Source organism: Mizuhopecten yessoensis, unplaced genomic scaffold, assembly GCF_002113885.1.
Source record: "Mizuhopecten yessoensis strain PY_sf001 unplaced genomic scaffold, ASM211388v2 scaffold716309, whole genome shotgun sequence".
NCBI lineage: Eukaryota > Metazoa > Mollusca > Bivalvia > Pectinida > Pectinidae > Mizuhopecten > Mizuhopecten yessoensis.
Genome location: NW_018480052.1, coordinates 699,114 through 717,993, shown reverse-complemented (window position 1 = coordinate 717,993; position 18,880 = coordinate 699,114). Strand labels below are relative to the sequence as shown.

The following is an 18,880-nucleotide window of genomic DNA, read 5'->3' as shown; positions in this document are numbered from 1 at the left end:
AGACTTATATTAACCCCAATTAGAGGCATTAAAGCATTCATTAACTTCCTTCTTTATTACTTATTTTTTATACTCGCAAATAAGCCTTTCGCTCACACAGACAAGAATTATGAAAATTCATGAAAAATATTTTCCAAACAACACGAAATAATGCTTGATTTAAACCATTTTCATTGTGGATGTATACATATTCCAAAAAGGCCTATAACTAAGGTTTAAGCATTATTTACGACGCCTATAGATAATCGTCTCTTCATGAATTAAAACATAATGTGAAAAAATGGGCCGTCGTCATTATGAACTTTAATTCAAAAATGGACCTTGGTTTACTCCCACTAAAAACTCGCTTAACACCCAACAAACAAACAAACAAACAAATTACTTAAAACACGATGTTTATGACTCGTTGATGACACACCTTTTTGACTTGACGGGAGACAAAATGACGAGCTATACGCTTACCCTTCCAGAACGCTTGGTTAGTCTAACGTTTAATGACCAGTACAGGGTAATGGTGACTCTTATCCTTCTTGAGCATTTGTTTTGTTTGAGGGTTTTTGACGAATTATAAGGAAAAGATGACGTTTAAATTTCTGTAACATTTTGTTTGATTAAGGGTGTATCTAGAGTTATAAAGTAAACATGACGCTTACCATTCTTGACCTTTTGGTCTCTTTGGGGGTCAATACAGAATTATAAGTTAAAGATGGCGCCCATCGTTTTAGAGCATCTGGTTTTTGTGACAGTTTATGATGGTTATTTATACGTTTAAGTATCTTTCGTCTTGTCCGTATCGTCTGTTTTCTCTTTCACTTGTTCATTCTTCCACAACAACAATAGATGCCCTAGATATGTAGGGCCGATAGGTTTGGAAAGTAAAACCGGGTCATTTCACCTGTTGTTAGGCCCCTAACATATACACAGACACTGTACAAGGTCACAAGTGCACGCTGACTTTTAAAGTCGCCGAAGTGTCAGCGAATGGTACTGCCCTTATTTTTCACAATCAACTGTAAAACTGTTTTTCAGTTATGCAAATTCTTTATGTTCGCATTAGAATGGTAGGGTAGCACCCAGACATTGTTACACTGGTGACATATCAGCTGCATCAAGCCCGTAGTAGATCGTAGATACAAGGTAACAGTGGTACATGTAATCTGGAGTGTGAATTGGGAGAACATCGTTTATTCTGTAACAACAAACTTTTAAGTGACAGATTTTAAATCGTTTATACGATTTTGAAAGAGAGACACTTGCATTGATTAATGTATATGGATATTACAAGTGTCAAGTATTGTATTAAATGTAATATGACACGTATTCTATGACAAGAATTGTTGTGACAAACAAGGTTATGCATATATTGAGTAACAAGTATTGTAAGACAAGTATTGCTGGGACGTGTTTCCCTTTGAAACGTATCACTGTGACATATATCACTGTGACAAGTATTGTTGTTACGTGTATCACTGTGACAACTATGGTTGTAACAAGTATAAATGTGACAGGTATTGTTATTACGTGTATTACTGTGACAAGTATTACTGTGACAAGTATCACTGTGACAAGTATTACTGTGACATGTATCACTGTGACAAGTATTGTTTTGACGTATACCACTGTGACAAGTATCACTGTGACAAGTATTACTGTGACAAGTATTACTGTGACATGTATTACTGTGACGTGTATTACTGTGACATGTATCACTCTGACATGTATTACTGTGACAAGTATCACTCTGACAAGTATTACTGTGACATGTATCACTGTGACAAGTATTACTGTGACATGTATCACTGTTACATGTTTTACTGTGACAAGTATCACTGTGACAAGTGTTACTGTGACATGTATCACTGTGACAAGTATCACTGTGACGTGTGTCACTATAACAAGTATTACTGTGACAAGTATTACTGTTACATGTATCACTGTGACATGTATTACTGTGACATGAATCACTGTGAAAAGTATTACTGTGACGTGTATTACTGTGACATGTATCACTCTGACATGTATTACTGTGACAAGTATCACTGTGACATGTATTACTGTGACAAGTATTACTGTGACAAGTATCACTGTGACAAGTGTTACTGTGACATGTATCACTGTGACAAGTATTGTTTTGACGTATATCACTGTGACAAGTATTACTGTGAGGTGTATCACTGTGACGTGTATCACTATGACAAGTATTACTGTGACAAGTATCACTCTGACAAGTATTACTGTGACATGTATCACTCTGACAAGTATTACTGTGACATGTATCACTGTTACATGTTTTACTGTGACAAGTATCACTGTGACAAGTAATACTGTGACAAGTATTACTGTGACGTGTATCACTGTGACAAGTATTGTTTTGACGTATACCACTGTGACAAGGATCACTGTGACAAGTATTACTGTGACAAGTATCACTGTGACAAGTATTACTGTGACAAGTGTTACTGTGACGTGTATCACTGTGACAAATATTGTTTTGACGTATATCACTGTGACAAGTATTACTTTGACATGTATCACTCTGACAAGTATTCTGTTACATGTATCACTGTGACAACTATTGTTTTGACCTATATCACTGTGACAAGTATTACTGTGACATGTATCACTGTGACCAGTATTGTTTTGACGTATACCACTGTGACAAGGATCACTGTGACAAGTATTACTGTGACAAGTATTACTGTGACATGTATCACTGTGGCATGTATTACTGTGACAAGTATCACTGTGACAAGGATTACTGTGACATGTATCACTGTGACAAGTATCACTGTGACGTGTGTCACTATAACAAGTATTACTGTGACAAGTATTACTGTGACGTGTATCACTGTGACAAATATTGTTTTGACGTATATCACTGTGACAAGTATTACTGTGACATGTATCACTCTGACAAGTATTCTGTTACATGTATCACTGTGACAACTATTGTTTTGACCTATATCACTGTGACAAGTATTACTGTGACATGTATCACTGTGACAAGTATTACTGTGACACGTATTACTGTGACGTGTATTACTGTGACGTGTATCACTGTGACAAGTATTACTGTGACGTGTATAACTATGACAAGTATTACTGTGACGTGTATCACTGTGACGTGTATCACTGTGACGTGTATTACTGTGTGACGTGTATCACTGTGACATGTATCACTGTGACAAGTATTACTGTGACGTGTATTACTGTGACGTGTATTACTGTGACATGTATCATTGTGACATGTGTCAATGATACATGTATCACTGTGACGTTTGTCACTATGACAAGTATTACTGTGACGTGTATTACTGTGACGTGTATTACTGTGACATGTATCACTGTGACATGTACCACTGTGACGTGTATCACTATGACAAGTATTACTGTGACAAGTATCACTGTGACAAGTATCACTATGACAAGTATTACTGTGCCATGTATTACTGTGACGTGTATTACTGTGACATGTATCACTGTGACAAGTATCACTGTGACGTGTGTCACTATAACAAGTATTACTGTGACAAGTATTACTGTGACATGTATCACTGTGACAAGTATCACTGTGACAAGTATTACTGTGACATGTATCGTTACTATGACGTGTATCACTATGACAAGTATTGTTTTGACGTGTTTCACTGTGACAAGTGTTGCGGTGACATGTGATAATATTATTCTTAGATATCAAACCTTTATTATGCACACGTGTATTTTCAATCATTTAACCTTCAATTCCGGATCTAAGTTGTTGACTTTTCTTTATGCAGACAGCCTCCGGATACATTGACTTGTATGATTGATAGGAGATTGTGAGGTGATGTATGGTTGGTCCACCTTTACATCATTAGAGGTAAGCTATCAAAGTAACACTTCTCTGACGTGCTAGATAGAACTAATTCAAACCATATTACTTTAATTAATGAAAGAGCTCCAGTCAAGGGCAGTAACTAGGTGCATTTAAACCGCTCCGCGTTAATTAGATTAGTTTGGGGTAGAAAGAGACTGACTCAGTTATCATGATTCAGATCTAAATGATGAGGAATCAACCGTACAGATGAATTATATCGAGACGCCCTTGTATGGGACACTTGTGAGATAAAACATGCCGAAGATTTTCTCCTTTTGTATACAAAGTCATTAGGGTAGAAGGTATCGCAGAGTGTATGTGATATCAATACTAACGGGACAGACCACCGAGATAACGTACTTCTCCTTTGATACTCGATTGGTTGTTTAGCTTAGATTCCCCCGGTGTCGGTCGATACGGCTTTCAGTCTGTGTTCACAGTCGGCTGAATGAAGGGGGAATTGTATATATGAATCTAAGTGTCTGCCATATGTATGGTGCTGAGGTAGAATATGACTAGTAAGTCACAGTGTTAACATATATACAATGACAGGCTTCACACGTTATAGCGTTGTTCAGGACTGACCACACCCCCTAAACTACCCATCCCCGAACACAAAACGTGGGTGTTACTACGCTAACTGAGCCGGCTAGGTTACAAACTATGACAAACAGATTTAAAAACCGATTTGGAGGGGCATAGCTTCACGTGCTGTTCCCGGACAAGGCCACATAGTGGTGAACTATACCACTTTATGGATGTACTCTCAGCGCGTTCGCTTGGCAAATACTTACATTCGCATTTCAAACAAATTGGATAAGATATATGGGTCTTTAATATCAAGAATAGAAGAAAAAAACGGTATGTTGGAACACTTTCGCTAGCGTTTGAACTGAAGACTGTATGCTACACTTTTAGTATTTATATATAGATATATATAGAAGTATATATATATATTATTGGATTTATAATACGGAAACCTAGAGACAGTGAAGTTTGTACATTCATTCCACTTGGAACGGAATCAGCAGAGTTTGGCTGCGTCGTAAGAAAATGAAATAAATCTCACAGACACGTATTCTTTAATTTGTGAAATTTAGATTGTGTAATACGCTAGTTACATGCTACACGCGGTTCTCATTGCATTATAATGGGTTATATTAGTATCATGTGTTTCCACCGAGATGCCCGAGCGTTAGCACACATATAGGTAAGTACTGGCAGCATATCGGCTTGTTTACAATAGATTGTTTGTTTGTTTGGTTTTCACAATGATTTACAAGCACGCATTTCTGATTTTACCACGTGTAATATGTATTCGATTCAATGGGTTTACATGGTTTATGTACCATATGGGGTTACAGGATCTCGTCATTCTGTAATGGATAGTTGTTATGAAGAAGCTGGTTGTATAATTCACTTGGAAGTATGCGTATATGAATGTTTACATGGATTCAATCGTATCGATTGATTACATCACAAGGTTACGTAACCCGTATACCCTGTGATAAACCAATAAATATATGACACCTTTTGATAACGTTGGTTGATATGTATCATATTAACACATTTTATTTAAAATTCCTTCTTTTTCATTTTTGACATTTTTTATGAACATAAATTGAAAAGAAGTGTAAGATTTAATCTTATTCAGTGTTTATTTTGCAGATGTGGGAGAGAATGACATTGGTGAAAATTGAGATCAGCGTGGAAACTCGTAGAAATGTTACGTAATGTGACTATGCTTTACTTCTGAATTATTCGGGCATTAACAGCTTGTTATATACGATCCCAACTGTGAAGGAATACCAATCATTGTACGTGACCAGTTACGGAAATTTCGGACAGAAGGAAGTGTTGCCTTACTAGTCTTATATAATTTATGCGCCAGTTAGTGGGTTGATGAGACGAGTGGAGAGTATCAACAGTGGTGAAGTGATGGAGGTACCAGCTCCAGACATCTGTTACAGGTGTAAGACAATGCACTGTAGCAATATAGATCCTGAGGGTCAAGATCGGACAACTGACCACTGTGGCCACAGGGGCGTGACCAGATCAAACTATCATTCCAGTACGGGAAGGACACTAACACTTATATTGCTGCTGTTCATTCAATATTCCTGGTAAGTATCCTTGTTGCTCATTTGCCATAAATTGAAATTTATTGTGTTATCCTTTAATATATATTTATTTGGTTATCTTTGAGTATTCCCTGGTACGTAGTTATATTTATCAGTATTCTAATTATTCTGATTACGGAATTTTGAGAACATTTGGTTTGATACGTATATTTCGTATCCATTCATAATAACATTTTTTTTAAACTGCTTGTGATTGGGGAGTTTAACTTCTGTTGGTGTATATTCAACTTTCCAACACACGAGATAGGTGTCCGTACGGGTTCGACAGTATCCCGTGTTGTCTTTGATTGTGTTAACTCCGGTGGACCTGTTGCGACAATTTCAGACAATCATTTCGGGTTCAAAGCGTACAAATATTTCAAGACTTTATTTCTAAGTCAGTTACACAATGTACAGTGTAACAAGGAGACATAATATCAAAATAAATTACAATAATACAATCAAACGTATGGGCATAATGGTAACGCATATAAAAGGCGTACCTTTTGACTAAACATGCGTTATGTACACTGAAAGACTCAGACGAAAACGTTGATTAAATAACTATGTATAAATGTAATACACATATTTTCCCATTGTACCTACGTATAGAAACGAAGGAACCCTGACAAAGACGAATTTCCGTTAACTTTAAGATAAACAAATATGCATTGCAAATCAATTATTTGTTTATAATTAAAAAAGAAAAAAGTGTTAAAATCTGCAATTCAAATGATCGTATTCAGTAAGTGAAAAATCGTATGTATGATTCAGCAGATAATATTAATGATACTTCATATGGAATTTTGAGAACAGTGGGTTTGGTATACCTCCTTCCTCCTTCCTTTTCTAGGTGGACTTTCTGAGTGTAAACAGTTGGTACGCTATCGGATTAACCAAACCATGATTTGTTCGTTCCATGACACTCTGGTTGAAATCGAATTTAAAAGGTTTTATTCTACAACGAAACACATTTCAAATGCCCCGAAACGGCTCGACGAGTAAAGACTATATCAAAATTAAACATTGTCATTTAAGTAAAAAAAAAAAAGATACCTGTGTCATTTCGCATCTGTTTATATAAATATGAAGAAGCATGTCTCTCAACTGAACAATGATCGAGCTTGATTACTTGTTTGATGATGTAGAAAATTCAGGTAACACTACGCGTATGTAGCACAGTCTTTATTCTGATTCACCCAGAGTTAATACGTATTACATACGTAACATGAACGCCGTAAAAAACAACAGTAACTTTAACAAGTGCCTGTTTCTTGTGATGAAATAACAAATGCGCCACATCACAACAAAGCATCAAATTATACCATATATGGTTTCAAAACACCGTAGAATATATTGATAAATGATTAATTTTCAAACACTGATAGGTATACATTTCACTGTAACAAAATATTAGGCCTTTTTTTTGTGCCGGGTAATTTTACAGACTGTTCATAGCGTGATATGGTTGTACTGGCTTCTTGAATGATAACATCGTTTATCACGTTAATATATATAGATGTAAGAAGTTAATATATATAGATGTAAGAAGTTAATATATATAGATGTAAGAGGTTAATATATATAGATGTAAGAGGTTAATATATATAGATGTAAGAAGTTAATATATGTAGATGTTAAAAGTTAATATATATAGATGTTAAAAGTTAATATATATAGATGTAAGACGTTAATATATACAGATGTAAGAGGTTAATATATATAGATGTAAGAAGTTAATATATGTAGATGTTAAAAGTTAATATATATAGATGTAAGAAGTTAATATATATAGATGTAAGACGTTAATATATACAGATGTAAGAGGTTAATATATATAGATGTAAGAAGTTAATATATATAGATGTAAGAAGTTAATATATACAGATGTAAGAAGTTAATATATATAGATGTAAGAGGTTAATATATATATAGATGTAAGAAGTTAATATATATAGATGTAAGAGGTTAATATATATAGATGTAAGACGTTAATATATATAGATGTAAGACGTTAATATATATAGATGTAAGAAGTTAATATATATAGATGTAAGAAGTTAATATATATAGATGTAAGAAGTTAATATATATAGATGTAAGACGTTAATATATATAGATGTAAGACGTTAATATATATAGATGTAAGAAGTTAATATATATAGATGTAAGAAGTTAATATATATAGATGTAAGAAGTTAATATATATAGATGTAAGACGTTAATATATATAGATGTAAGACGTTAATATATATAGATGTAAGAAGTTAATATATATAGATGTAAGAAGTTAATATATATAGATGTAAGAAGTTAATATATATAGATGTAAGACGTTAATATATATAGATGTAAGACGTTAATATATATAGATGTAAGACGTCAATATATATAGATGTAAGAAGTTAATATATATAGACGTAAGACGTTAATATATATAGATGTAAAAGGTTAATATTTATAGATGTAAGACATTAATATATATAGATGTAAGTAGTTAATATATATAGATGTAAGTAGTTAATATATATAGATGTAAGAAGTTGATATATATAGATGTAATTAAGACGTTAATATATATAGATGTAGGACATCGTTTATCACGTTAATATATATAGATGTAAGACATCGTTTATCACGTTAATATATCTAGATGTAAGACATCTTTTATCACGTTAATACATATAGATGTAAGACGTCAATATATATAGATGTAATTAAGATGTTAATATATATAGATGTAATTAAGACGTCAATATATAGAGATGTAAGGCATCGTTTATCACGTTAATATATCTAGATGTAAGACATCGTTTATCACGTTAATATATATAGATGTAAGAATTTATTATTTTTAGTTTGCATAGTGTTCATATTTTTTTTCATTCTCAAGAAAGCTTCTTCGTTTCTTCGCATTCCTAGTGAATATTTTACGCAACAAAGTGACTCTGTTGGTGGACTGTCAGTCGCCGAGGTTTGCCATAGCCGTGAAGCTGGAATTAACTTACATGAAATACTTGTTTAAGTATCAGTTATGTGTCGGGACTATTTATCTATTCATTTATTTGCTACCTTCGGTATTACTGATGCGTTCTAAAAGGACGAAATGGCCATATGGTGCGACATAGTCCACTTCGTTGGCTTTCTGCATCTACAAAAAAAAAGTTCATACATGTGTTTTAGTTCTCTTTATTTCTAGTAATTATTTGAACGTCAATATCAATATTGCAAAATCTCTCCTACATTCTTTTTCAATTACAAATATGAAGATTGTTTTTATTGGTATAAGCTTATTAAAGAAATAAAAAGGAGCAAAATTCAATAAACCACGATGTCAACACAAAAAGGGAGTATGTACTATATCACCACAGAGGGACAAGTACTATATCACCACACAGGGACAAGTACTATATCACCACACAGGGACAAGTACTATATCACCACACAGGGACAAGTACTATATCACCACACAGGGACAAGTACTATATCACCACACAGGGACAAGTACTATATCACCACACAGGGACAAGTACTATATCACCACACAGGGACAAGTACTATATCACCACACAGGGACAAGTACTATATCACCACACAGGGACAAGTACTATATCACCACACAGGGACAAGTACTATATCACCACACAGGGACAAGCGACATTGGTATATTTGTACTGGTATAATGAGGTATATAAACTTGTAATAAGACAATAGTATACTGCTATCCTCAGAAACTGCGATATTCCAATTCCGATATACCGCTTACGTCAAATTATTTGTTGGTTCCGTTCCAATGTACGAGTTGCTGTTATTTATCCAGTTATATAGATTGTATCAGAATAATTAAAAATAAAACTTCGGAATCAAGCTTGACACAAAAAAACAACAGCAGAAAATGAGGTGACAACTAATAGTACACAAAAATCGCATGAGGGACAAACACGTTCAGTGAAGCATCTGTACCGGTTTATAGTATACGAACACAAGAGGATACCGAAGTGTCACAAACTCATATTTCAAAACTAGGATAAAATATTCACAAAGGAGAGATTTACACGGAGACTCTTGAAACCTTATAAAGAGAATAAGACCAGGCGTTCCTGAAGGGTAATTGTCTTCTGCTTCATTGACGACATCTCCTCTGTAAATCTAGGTCAAATCCCAGCAATGTCACGTTCTCACACCGAGAACTCGAGTATTGTCAACAAAATCACAAGGTATGATAACGATCATAATCAGAACCATCGACCTTCATATCACACAACAAAACGTATGTGTATGTTCGACGTCAGAGCCATGATATATGTATATTACCGTATAGCAAGATGTTTCTGCGGAGATGATATTTTCACGATTTTACGGGTCAATTAATTGATCGTGTAGATGTGATCATCATAACGATATGACAAGCGTAAAAATGAGCCACGATAATAAACTACATAACCGTAATATCTTCATGAAATAGAGCGCATGTGGTTGTGATGATTCATAAGCATAAAAAGTGATGATGTTTCATAATAGATTATATCACACACCTAATAGATTTGTTTATTATTTGTTTAGCAAAATACACTTATTTGTTGTTGCACACTATGCTGTAATAAAACCTATCCATTTGACAACCCGTTGTATGTCGAGTGTCATGCCTCGGTGTCAAATCCCCACGAATATTTAGTTCCATCACGTGTCTAGATCGCGAATTATAATCCGTGTAGATTTATTTTTCTAATTTGGGTCAAAATACGGAAAATTTCAGCCCGCGTCAACAACCCGTTATACAAAACTTACACTAAATCTACGTATGTGGTGTTATTGATGAACATCGACCTCTCGGCTGATATGATCGTCCTCGCTTCTGTTTAGATGGAGGCACGTTACACATTTACTCTACTTAGTAGTAAAACTACAACTAAATATAAACGGTCTATAATTAAAACATCTCGCTCTTACTGATTCAGATACACGATTACATTTCTATTTTAGAATCATACGTCGAGTCGGTGTCAATTCGAATTAGAAGTATTCCTATAACTTTAGGGATTGGTAAGATGATATTGGCTAGACTCTCCTGGGTTTTAACATTGTATGGATCCCAATTTTTCTTAGAGCTATTAAATTATAATTGTGTTTATACGAAGTAGTGTAACAAATTCCTATGGCAATGTCATAAAACTGGAAAATTCAAACCTATCTTTGATGAAGCTGTATAATGTGTTTTGTGTTTGTAAATATTAACAAAAACATATCCTCATTCGCGTATACTAACTATCGCATGCACTTTGTTGATACTAACTATCGCATGCACTTTGTTGCAACCATTTGTTCATGTCACAGAAACTATTAAAACCTCTAGAACATTTTGATTTCCAAAGAAATGTTAGCACATCATAAAATACTTGTCCACATCCCTTTAAACATTTGTCATACCGTACTGCCCTTTCGATAGCCAGAGACGACCATTGACGGCATCCATATCACATGACCGTTGATCATTGAGCAATCCCTTGACCATATCCCACATCATCAAGACCACACACCACTATATTTAAACCATATATCACATCATCAAGGCCACATACCACTCCATTTAAACCATATATCACATCATCTAGACCATATACCACAACCTTTAACCCGTATGTCACAGCATCTAGACCATATATCACAACCTTTAACCCGTATATCACATCATCTAGACCATATACCACAACCTTTAACCCGTATATCACATCACCTAGACCATATACCACAACCTTTAACCCGTATATCACATCATCTAGACCATCTATCACTTTTTCTTAAACCGCAAATTCCACTTGACTATGTATCACATCTCCTAGCCACGTTTCTCTCCTCTAAACAATATATATAACATGCCGACTTGAAATTCCTATGAACATATCAACACAGTGTAATGCTGAAATATAACATACATTGTGCACACATCACACATTGCACTCATACACCTATGTACACAGTACTGGTGTATTATTGTACCATAAGGATGACTTTAATTCCATACCATGTACTTCCAATTATGAAGCCATTCTGGATTAATGCCGTCCACATTCCATAGATAATAAACAACTGTTTGACGTGGGAGTCTGCAATGTAACATCTGATAACACCTGAAGTAAGCATCTAAGACCACACCACGTCGGGGATCTCTAGTGAGACTATATAGTACTGTAAATCAAACACAATACAACCTTATGTTGTCGCTGCCGTTGTCGTGATGTCCACAACCCCTTGTGCTATCAAGTAAAATAGTCCCTGTCTTGAATTCCACGTTGGGACTGTAGTGTCTAACTTGTAAAACTCATATTGAATATAATAGCAGTTAGTGTTCGTTATGTCATATATTTGTTTGGGTTGGCTAATTGATTGACATCTAGATACACTAGGTATGATATGTGAAATGTTTAAAGTCTTAGCTATTTAACAACTTTAGACGTATATACGGAGCCTCGCAGTAAATTGTATTATACAACAATTGCGAAACAAGTTTTCTCCACATTTATTTATCACTTTTTTTGTCCGAATGCACACTTTGGGTTCTTAACATGAAGAAGAAACCGGAGTATCTGAAAAAAAAATCTATTTAGGAATCGAACTCCGGTCGCCTTGGTGAGGGATGATTAAGTTTAGTGGGTCCACTAAGCAGAACACAAAAACTGAAACAGGCAGGGGGTAAACATGAGCCGACTCAAACGATTTTGCCATGGTATACAGCAAATATTTTCTTTCTTTAACTCTGCACACGAGGTTTCAAGTTGTCTCCGTAGACATATTATTCACCAGGTAGTATCATTTTACCTACCAGAAATGGTATTACAGACGCTTCGTACAGTATATAGATATATCTATTGTCAAAGGTAATAAAGAAATGACAAATGATATGTCTGTGTTATAGCGTTAAAGGTATCAGTCCAAAATATTCTTTAAAACTCTGAACATGAAAGTATACTTTTACCGACTGCTTATAACTTGAATTGGGCAGGAAACCTTACGATGGAATAAAAGTAAATATTGATATTTTCGTTTTCTTTTTAGAATTCCCGTCCGGTTTTATTTTCATCAAGTTTGCATGTTGCTTCGGGCTATTCGTTATCCTTCTTAACTCCTCAATTAGTCGTCTATATGTCTGATCCTGATGTATTTACCCTTAATGTAATCAGAGAGTAATACAAGCATGTAGTCCCAGGTAGGATGGATAACACACCTGTAGCCTCCTAATCTCACACGATTCATGTCTTTGTGGGAATTTAACATACTGCTGAATCAATTCTAAAAAATAACATTGAACATTCGTTGTAGCTTCAGGTCGTTTTACAACTTTTATTTCAAGTTATCTTAACACGAAAGATAACAGACGAAGAAAGTGACTACCCAAATCCATTTATTTGAAATAGTTTACAGTTTTAATTGACAAAAATAAGCATTTCTACTAATACTGTAAATTACCTTCTTTTCGGGTGTACTTTATTTCGCGAACTGTACTTGTAGGTTTTCTTCGCAAATAATTGAATTCGAGATCGAGAGAATATGATATATATTTTGATATCAATTATCTACAGCATTATTATGCAATAAAGGCAAAAATTCGCGAATTATTCTCCTCACAAAAGAACAGTCTCTCACAAAATGGAAGTGGTGTGTGGTAGTTAGGTGTCTTGAAACATGGACACCAAAATTTAATAAATAATCTCTGGTATTAACAGAAATTGTGTCTGTATTGTTTTTATAGGTAGTAAAGTCGTTCTTTATAGAGTTCATCAAAATAATGTACGGTTTTCGTGTAGCCGATATACAGTATACTAACACAAAAATATCACATAGTAAAATTTGGATTCATAAAAATACATCTTTGAATATTATGCCAATTTCGTTGGCCTTTTCCCCACAAGTGTCCCGTTTTGGGTACGCCAGTATAAGTACAAGTTATAGTTTATTGTGTAGAGTGAATATTGTGATACCTTTTCACGCACGAGAAGCACGTGTTTATGCAGTGATTCGCCAGGACAGTTTCAAATTGTAATTCGTTTCTTACTTCATGGGACATAACAACCTTTGACTTATAACCACACCATCAATATTGCTATTCTTTTGGTAAATGAATGAAATTCAGACTGATTTTCCTATTTTGTGCTGTTACCTCTGTTCCAGGCTTTGCAATGTTGTGTTGACTGATTTTGGATTTTGTTTGGAAAATAAAGTACATGGTACATTTACTGATTTTCATATTGCAATGACATATACATGATGTTTTACTAAAATAGCCATTTTCAATAATGGCCAGGACGTAACATATGCTATTTAAATATCTGGGCAGCATAAGCAGTATCGTCAAGTGTAGTATTATAAGACACTGGTCTTGAAAATACAGGATCATAACGTCCTGACTGACCTCAGTAACAACTGTTTATACAAGGGGAGATATTAACACATATGTTCTGAATATAAAATGATAATACATGTAATAAACTACTCCCCGCGTGCCATGCCGTGAGTGTATCAAAGCTACCAGCCTACTTCCGCGACCCACACGCTGAGAATTCCAAAAGGTGCGGATGGATGCATTTTCAATTATACGGGGAGTTATTAAAATATTGTAATTGATAATATTCATATTTTGTAATTCAACTCAGTGTTAAAGATTGACTATCCCTTATGAAAGATAAACGTTCTTTAAGGGCGATCTTTCTTCATTTACAATTCACTTCCGTTTTTCGCCAATCTTTGATCAATCACGTGATAAATAAGATGTTGTAGGCGAACACTAAGCCTCAGAATATTTAGATAAAAAGCTGTCTTAAAACATGGCGTCGGGGATTTTGATAATCTACAAAAAAGACACTGTTTGTTGGAGTTTTCCTAACAGAAAGCGACTTCAGGAAACTAAACACGGTGCTGGGCTTGTTTAAGACACGACGGAAGTAGAATTTGGGATTCTTCGTTCACTTTATATATATATATATATATATTTGAAATGGGACTTAAATCTACTAATTTTCTTTTTTTCAACATCTCAGAATGAGCGTGTGATTCAATACGCCACACCTTTGAAATAACACAGCGTGTGTAGCTTCCTTTGAATAAAGATTATAGAAACAATTTAAAAATAAGACCAAAAATGATAAAATCAAAAGGAGATAATTGTACCTCTAAATTGACAGGAACATATATAAACAGAAACTAACGATACACCACACCACAAGAACATATATAAACAGAAACCAACGATACACCACACAACAAGAACATATATAAACATAAACTAACGATACACCACACCACAAGATCATATATAAACAGAAACTAACGATATACCACACCACAAGAAAATATATAAACAGAAACTAACGATATACCACACCACAAGAAAATATATAAACAGAAACTAACGATATACCACACCACAAGAAAATATATAAACAGAAACTAATGATACACCACACCACAAGAACATATATAAACAGAAACTAACGATACACCACGTTAGGTGAGACAAAGGATAACAAACAATAATGCAGAAATGAATGAAATAGATAGCCTCCCCCCTCTTTAGTCACCTCCAGTGGGATGAGTGCAAAGAATAATTCAATGGAAATCTGTAGAAATAAAAGAGTTTGGGTAAAATGGTTAGCAAAACCCATATTATTCAAAAAACAAATATCTGGAGTTAAATGACATAAAAAGTAAGGAAGGGAAATACACATGTAAAAGACCTTAATTTTACAATAATTTCTTATACACACAATTGCATAGACTGGCCACCAGCCCCTAAGTTTTTATGAAGAATGTCTCGACTGCATTTTACTACTAGCTTATCTCCCCCTAGTTTAGAATCAGACATCCAAGTGATCAAAATTATTAGAGCTAGTTTTTTCTTAGTTATTTAATATTCTAGAGACAGTGGCCAGTCTAACAATTGCATACAGTTAGTAAACCTCACCGAAAGTATCTAGTTTTATGTAACAAAACTCATATGCCTCTAAACATTGTTGACAGGACCAGACTTACCCTGTCACCGGTACAAAACCCTGACATGTTAGCATTTAGTAGAGAAACAATCTCCCCATAGTTATACTGTTATATGTAAAGTCGGCTTTGATAACGAGTCTTTTGGCAAATTAATTGTAATTTAAAAACATTTTGGCGGTTTTTTTTTTCTTTTTTGGAGATAATTCAAACCCCTATACAGTTATGAATTGAACAGTTTTAATATACACCTAATGCAAAGCTTGTTGTGGTGGTTAGGATGAGTTTCCGTTGAACAACTGTGCCGTGACAACGCTGGAAGTGTGGGATCCTGATAGCACCTTTGATTATCTAAACACCCTGTTGTTAATCTAATCAGTGTAAATGATAGAAATCCAATTTAAGATGGACCAGCCTACTTTGGCCATTACCCTAACAGGATTAGCGTTATTGGCCCATTAAACACCCTATTTACTCCTTGCCTTCCATCCATAGGTTTCTGGGGTATGATAAGGGGCTGTCCAGAGTGGGTGGCCTTTGATGAGAAATAATTTCGATGACTCCCTCAGGTGTGACTAACGGATACTTGCGACAATGGGACCCTAAATACGGGGACACGTACCGGCAAACAAGGAGAGGTACTCATAAACAAGAGGAAGGGGTACACCCGTTCACAATTGGACGCTATACCGATATCATATCCAAATCTCATCTTGTCCGTTTAACAAATTAGTCTATCGGTGTATAGAAATTGGTTTAACTAAATTATCTCCTATTTGTAAAAACTAGGATTTAGGTATCGTCTCACCTGTACAGGTGAGTGTGTGAGTGGTGTGGGATCATTAACACTATATCAGAACGGTCAGCTAAACAATGACTGATACGTATACTGGGTGCAAAACAGTATCCCCTTCTGTCCGTGAATGATGACGCATCCGGGGGCTACGGTTCACTGACTTCTGATACCACGTGTAACTCGAATCTATACATGACACATATGTGTCTCGAGTCACCTCAGCTTAACGGTATCTAAGGTCTAGTTTACCTTTCGATTATTATTAAAACATATCCGCATGAATAACAAACATCATGTATAATATATTGTGAATCTATGAAAATTTGAATATTAATTATGGTTTGATAATTATCTTATTTCAATAAGATTCCGTTTGCGTTGATTTATGAATTTAACTTATTGAGCTTGATACCTAATTTCAGTCGTGTTAACCAGTCAACATTGTTATCTTAATTGTTCAAACAACATTAATAAGTTAATTAGCTTCCTCATTACATATTGTACTTAAAAGGAATATTCACAATTTTTTATTTGTACTACAGTGGATAGATTAACAGATAAATATTCAAACGGCTTACCAACGTTCGTGATAAAATCACATATCTTTATTAATCTCCGTTTTACATTTTTTTTTAAATATTTTGTTAATTCTAGAAAGCTGAAAACGTTTTCATATGAATATATATATAAGGATTAATAATGATCAAGAATCTAATTCGTAATAAGCTCGGTGCAGGGACTATAATTACCACTAAGTGGAAGCAATATATAAGTATTGATACATATTTACTTTAAAGACAGTATGATAAATAAAAAAAAATCATACGATGTTAAGAGAATCAAATTGAATGTTTAAGTCATTTTCTTAACAGCATGTAACATATTTAACATTTTTGTCTTGTATTAGAAGAGTTTAACATAAAAATCGTCATTTGAATTGTACATTCCTATATTGAGACTTCAACCTTATTAGTATTGTTTGAGTGTATGGTTATTCAGAGGCCATATATTGTTAACAGTACTAATGACTACGGCGTCATCAATGACGCAAAATTTGGTTATGTTTAGTTTACAGCAGAAGTGAAAACCACAATGTTTGTGTGGTCATTGTACCATAATGTAAACTTTACGTTTTATTTTCATACTTTATTGACCAGCTGATACACTTAGCTGACCGTGTTCTGATTAACCGGAAATGAGTAACGATCTTATTGTCACAGTACTACGTCAGTTCAACATTATTGTTGATATTCTATATGTCATATAAAACGCACAAAGGGCGCTAAGCCCACGTCGTTCTTACAAAGAAAGGATTTTTCTCGCATCTATTTAATAAAATCGTTGATGTGTGTACGCACCATACTTGTCAAATCGTATTAACAGCAACATAAATTATAACGTATTCTTATAACAAACATTAAATAACAAGAATCAAAAAGTATTAATTAACATTCAACCACATAACATAACTGATAACGTATTCGTGCAACAAAGGTTAAGTGTCCAAAGCGGAAACACTATATAAATTCATTATAAAATTGGCAGGCATTAATTACCTTCTCTTGGTTAATCGTGTATTATCAGAAGTATTACTATATATATAGGTATAATTTAGGCTATAAGAAGCGGAAATGTCTCCATGTAACTCACCACTATATTCCTGTTTTGGAATGGTTTTGGAATGCTCAATACAATTGTTTTACACATGTTTGGAGTTATCTTTTGAATGAATGGAAGAAAGGAAAATGTTTTACAAATGAATTTGTTGATCGAAATAAGTTACTCCAAAAGGTGAACATCGCTAAAACCAATATTCCATATTCAAAACACCCTCCTGACAAATGGTGTCATTTGAACAGAGGAACTACTCAATGTTTTTTGTACCAACACAAATCCTTCAATATCCCATTACTGGCTAATAAGGACGTAATTACATACGTTCAGCTTTGTTAAAGTCGCTTGATAAATTCATTGATAACTTACCATATAAGACCACATCCGAGTGCTACCTTCGATAACGATGTGCCCTAACTCTTTCATCTGAAATAGTAGACATGACTTTTAACCGCAAATTACTGAAATCAAAAATATTCCGTGGATCATGTTCCATAGCAAACCCATCTGAAG

At 34.4% G+C, this 18,880-nt stretch overlaps 1 protein-coding gene across 3 annotated transcripts in view; it reads left to right on the top strand.

The window, feature by feature from the left end:
* The window catches only part of LOC110442897 (protein Wnt-10a-like), a 50,485-nt gene that overhangs the window by 15,635 nt on the left and 15,970 nt on the right, over positions 1-18,880 (top strand). For 2 of the 3 annotated variants that reach the window (XM_021486760.1, XM_021486758.1), the window contains exons 2-3: positions 3,777-3,859; positions 5,525-5,979. In XM_021486760.1, the coding sequence (XP_021342435.1) occupies positions 5,759-5,979 (221 nt within the window). In that variant the 5' untranslated portion in view covers positions 3,777-3,859; positions 5,525-5,758. Of the gene's footprint in view, positions 1-3,776; positions 3,860-4,849; positions 5,067-5,524; positions 5,980-18,880 lie in introns of those variants that run through there. The other variant, XM_021486759.1, reaches the window with a different exon arrangement.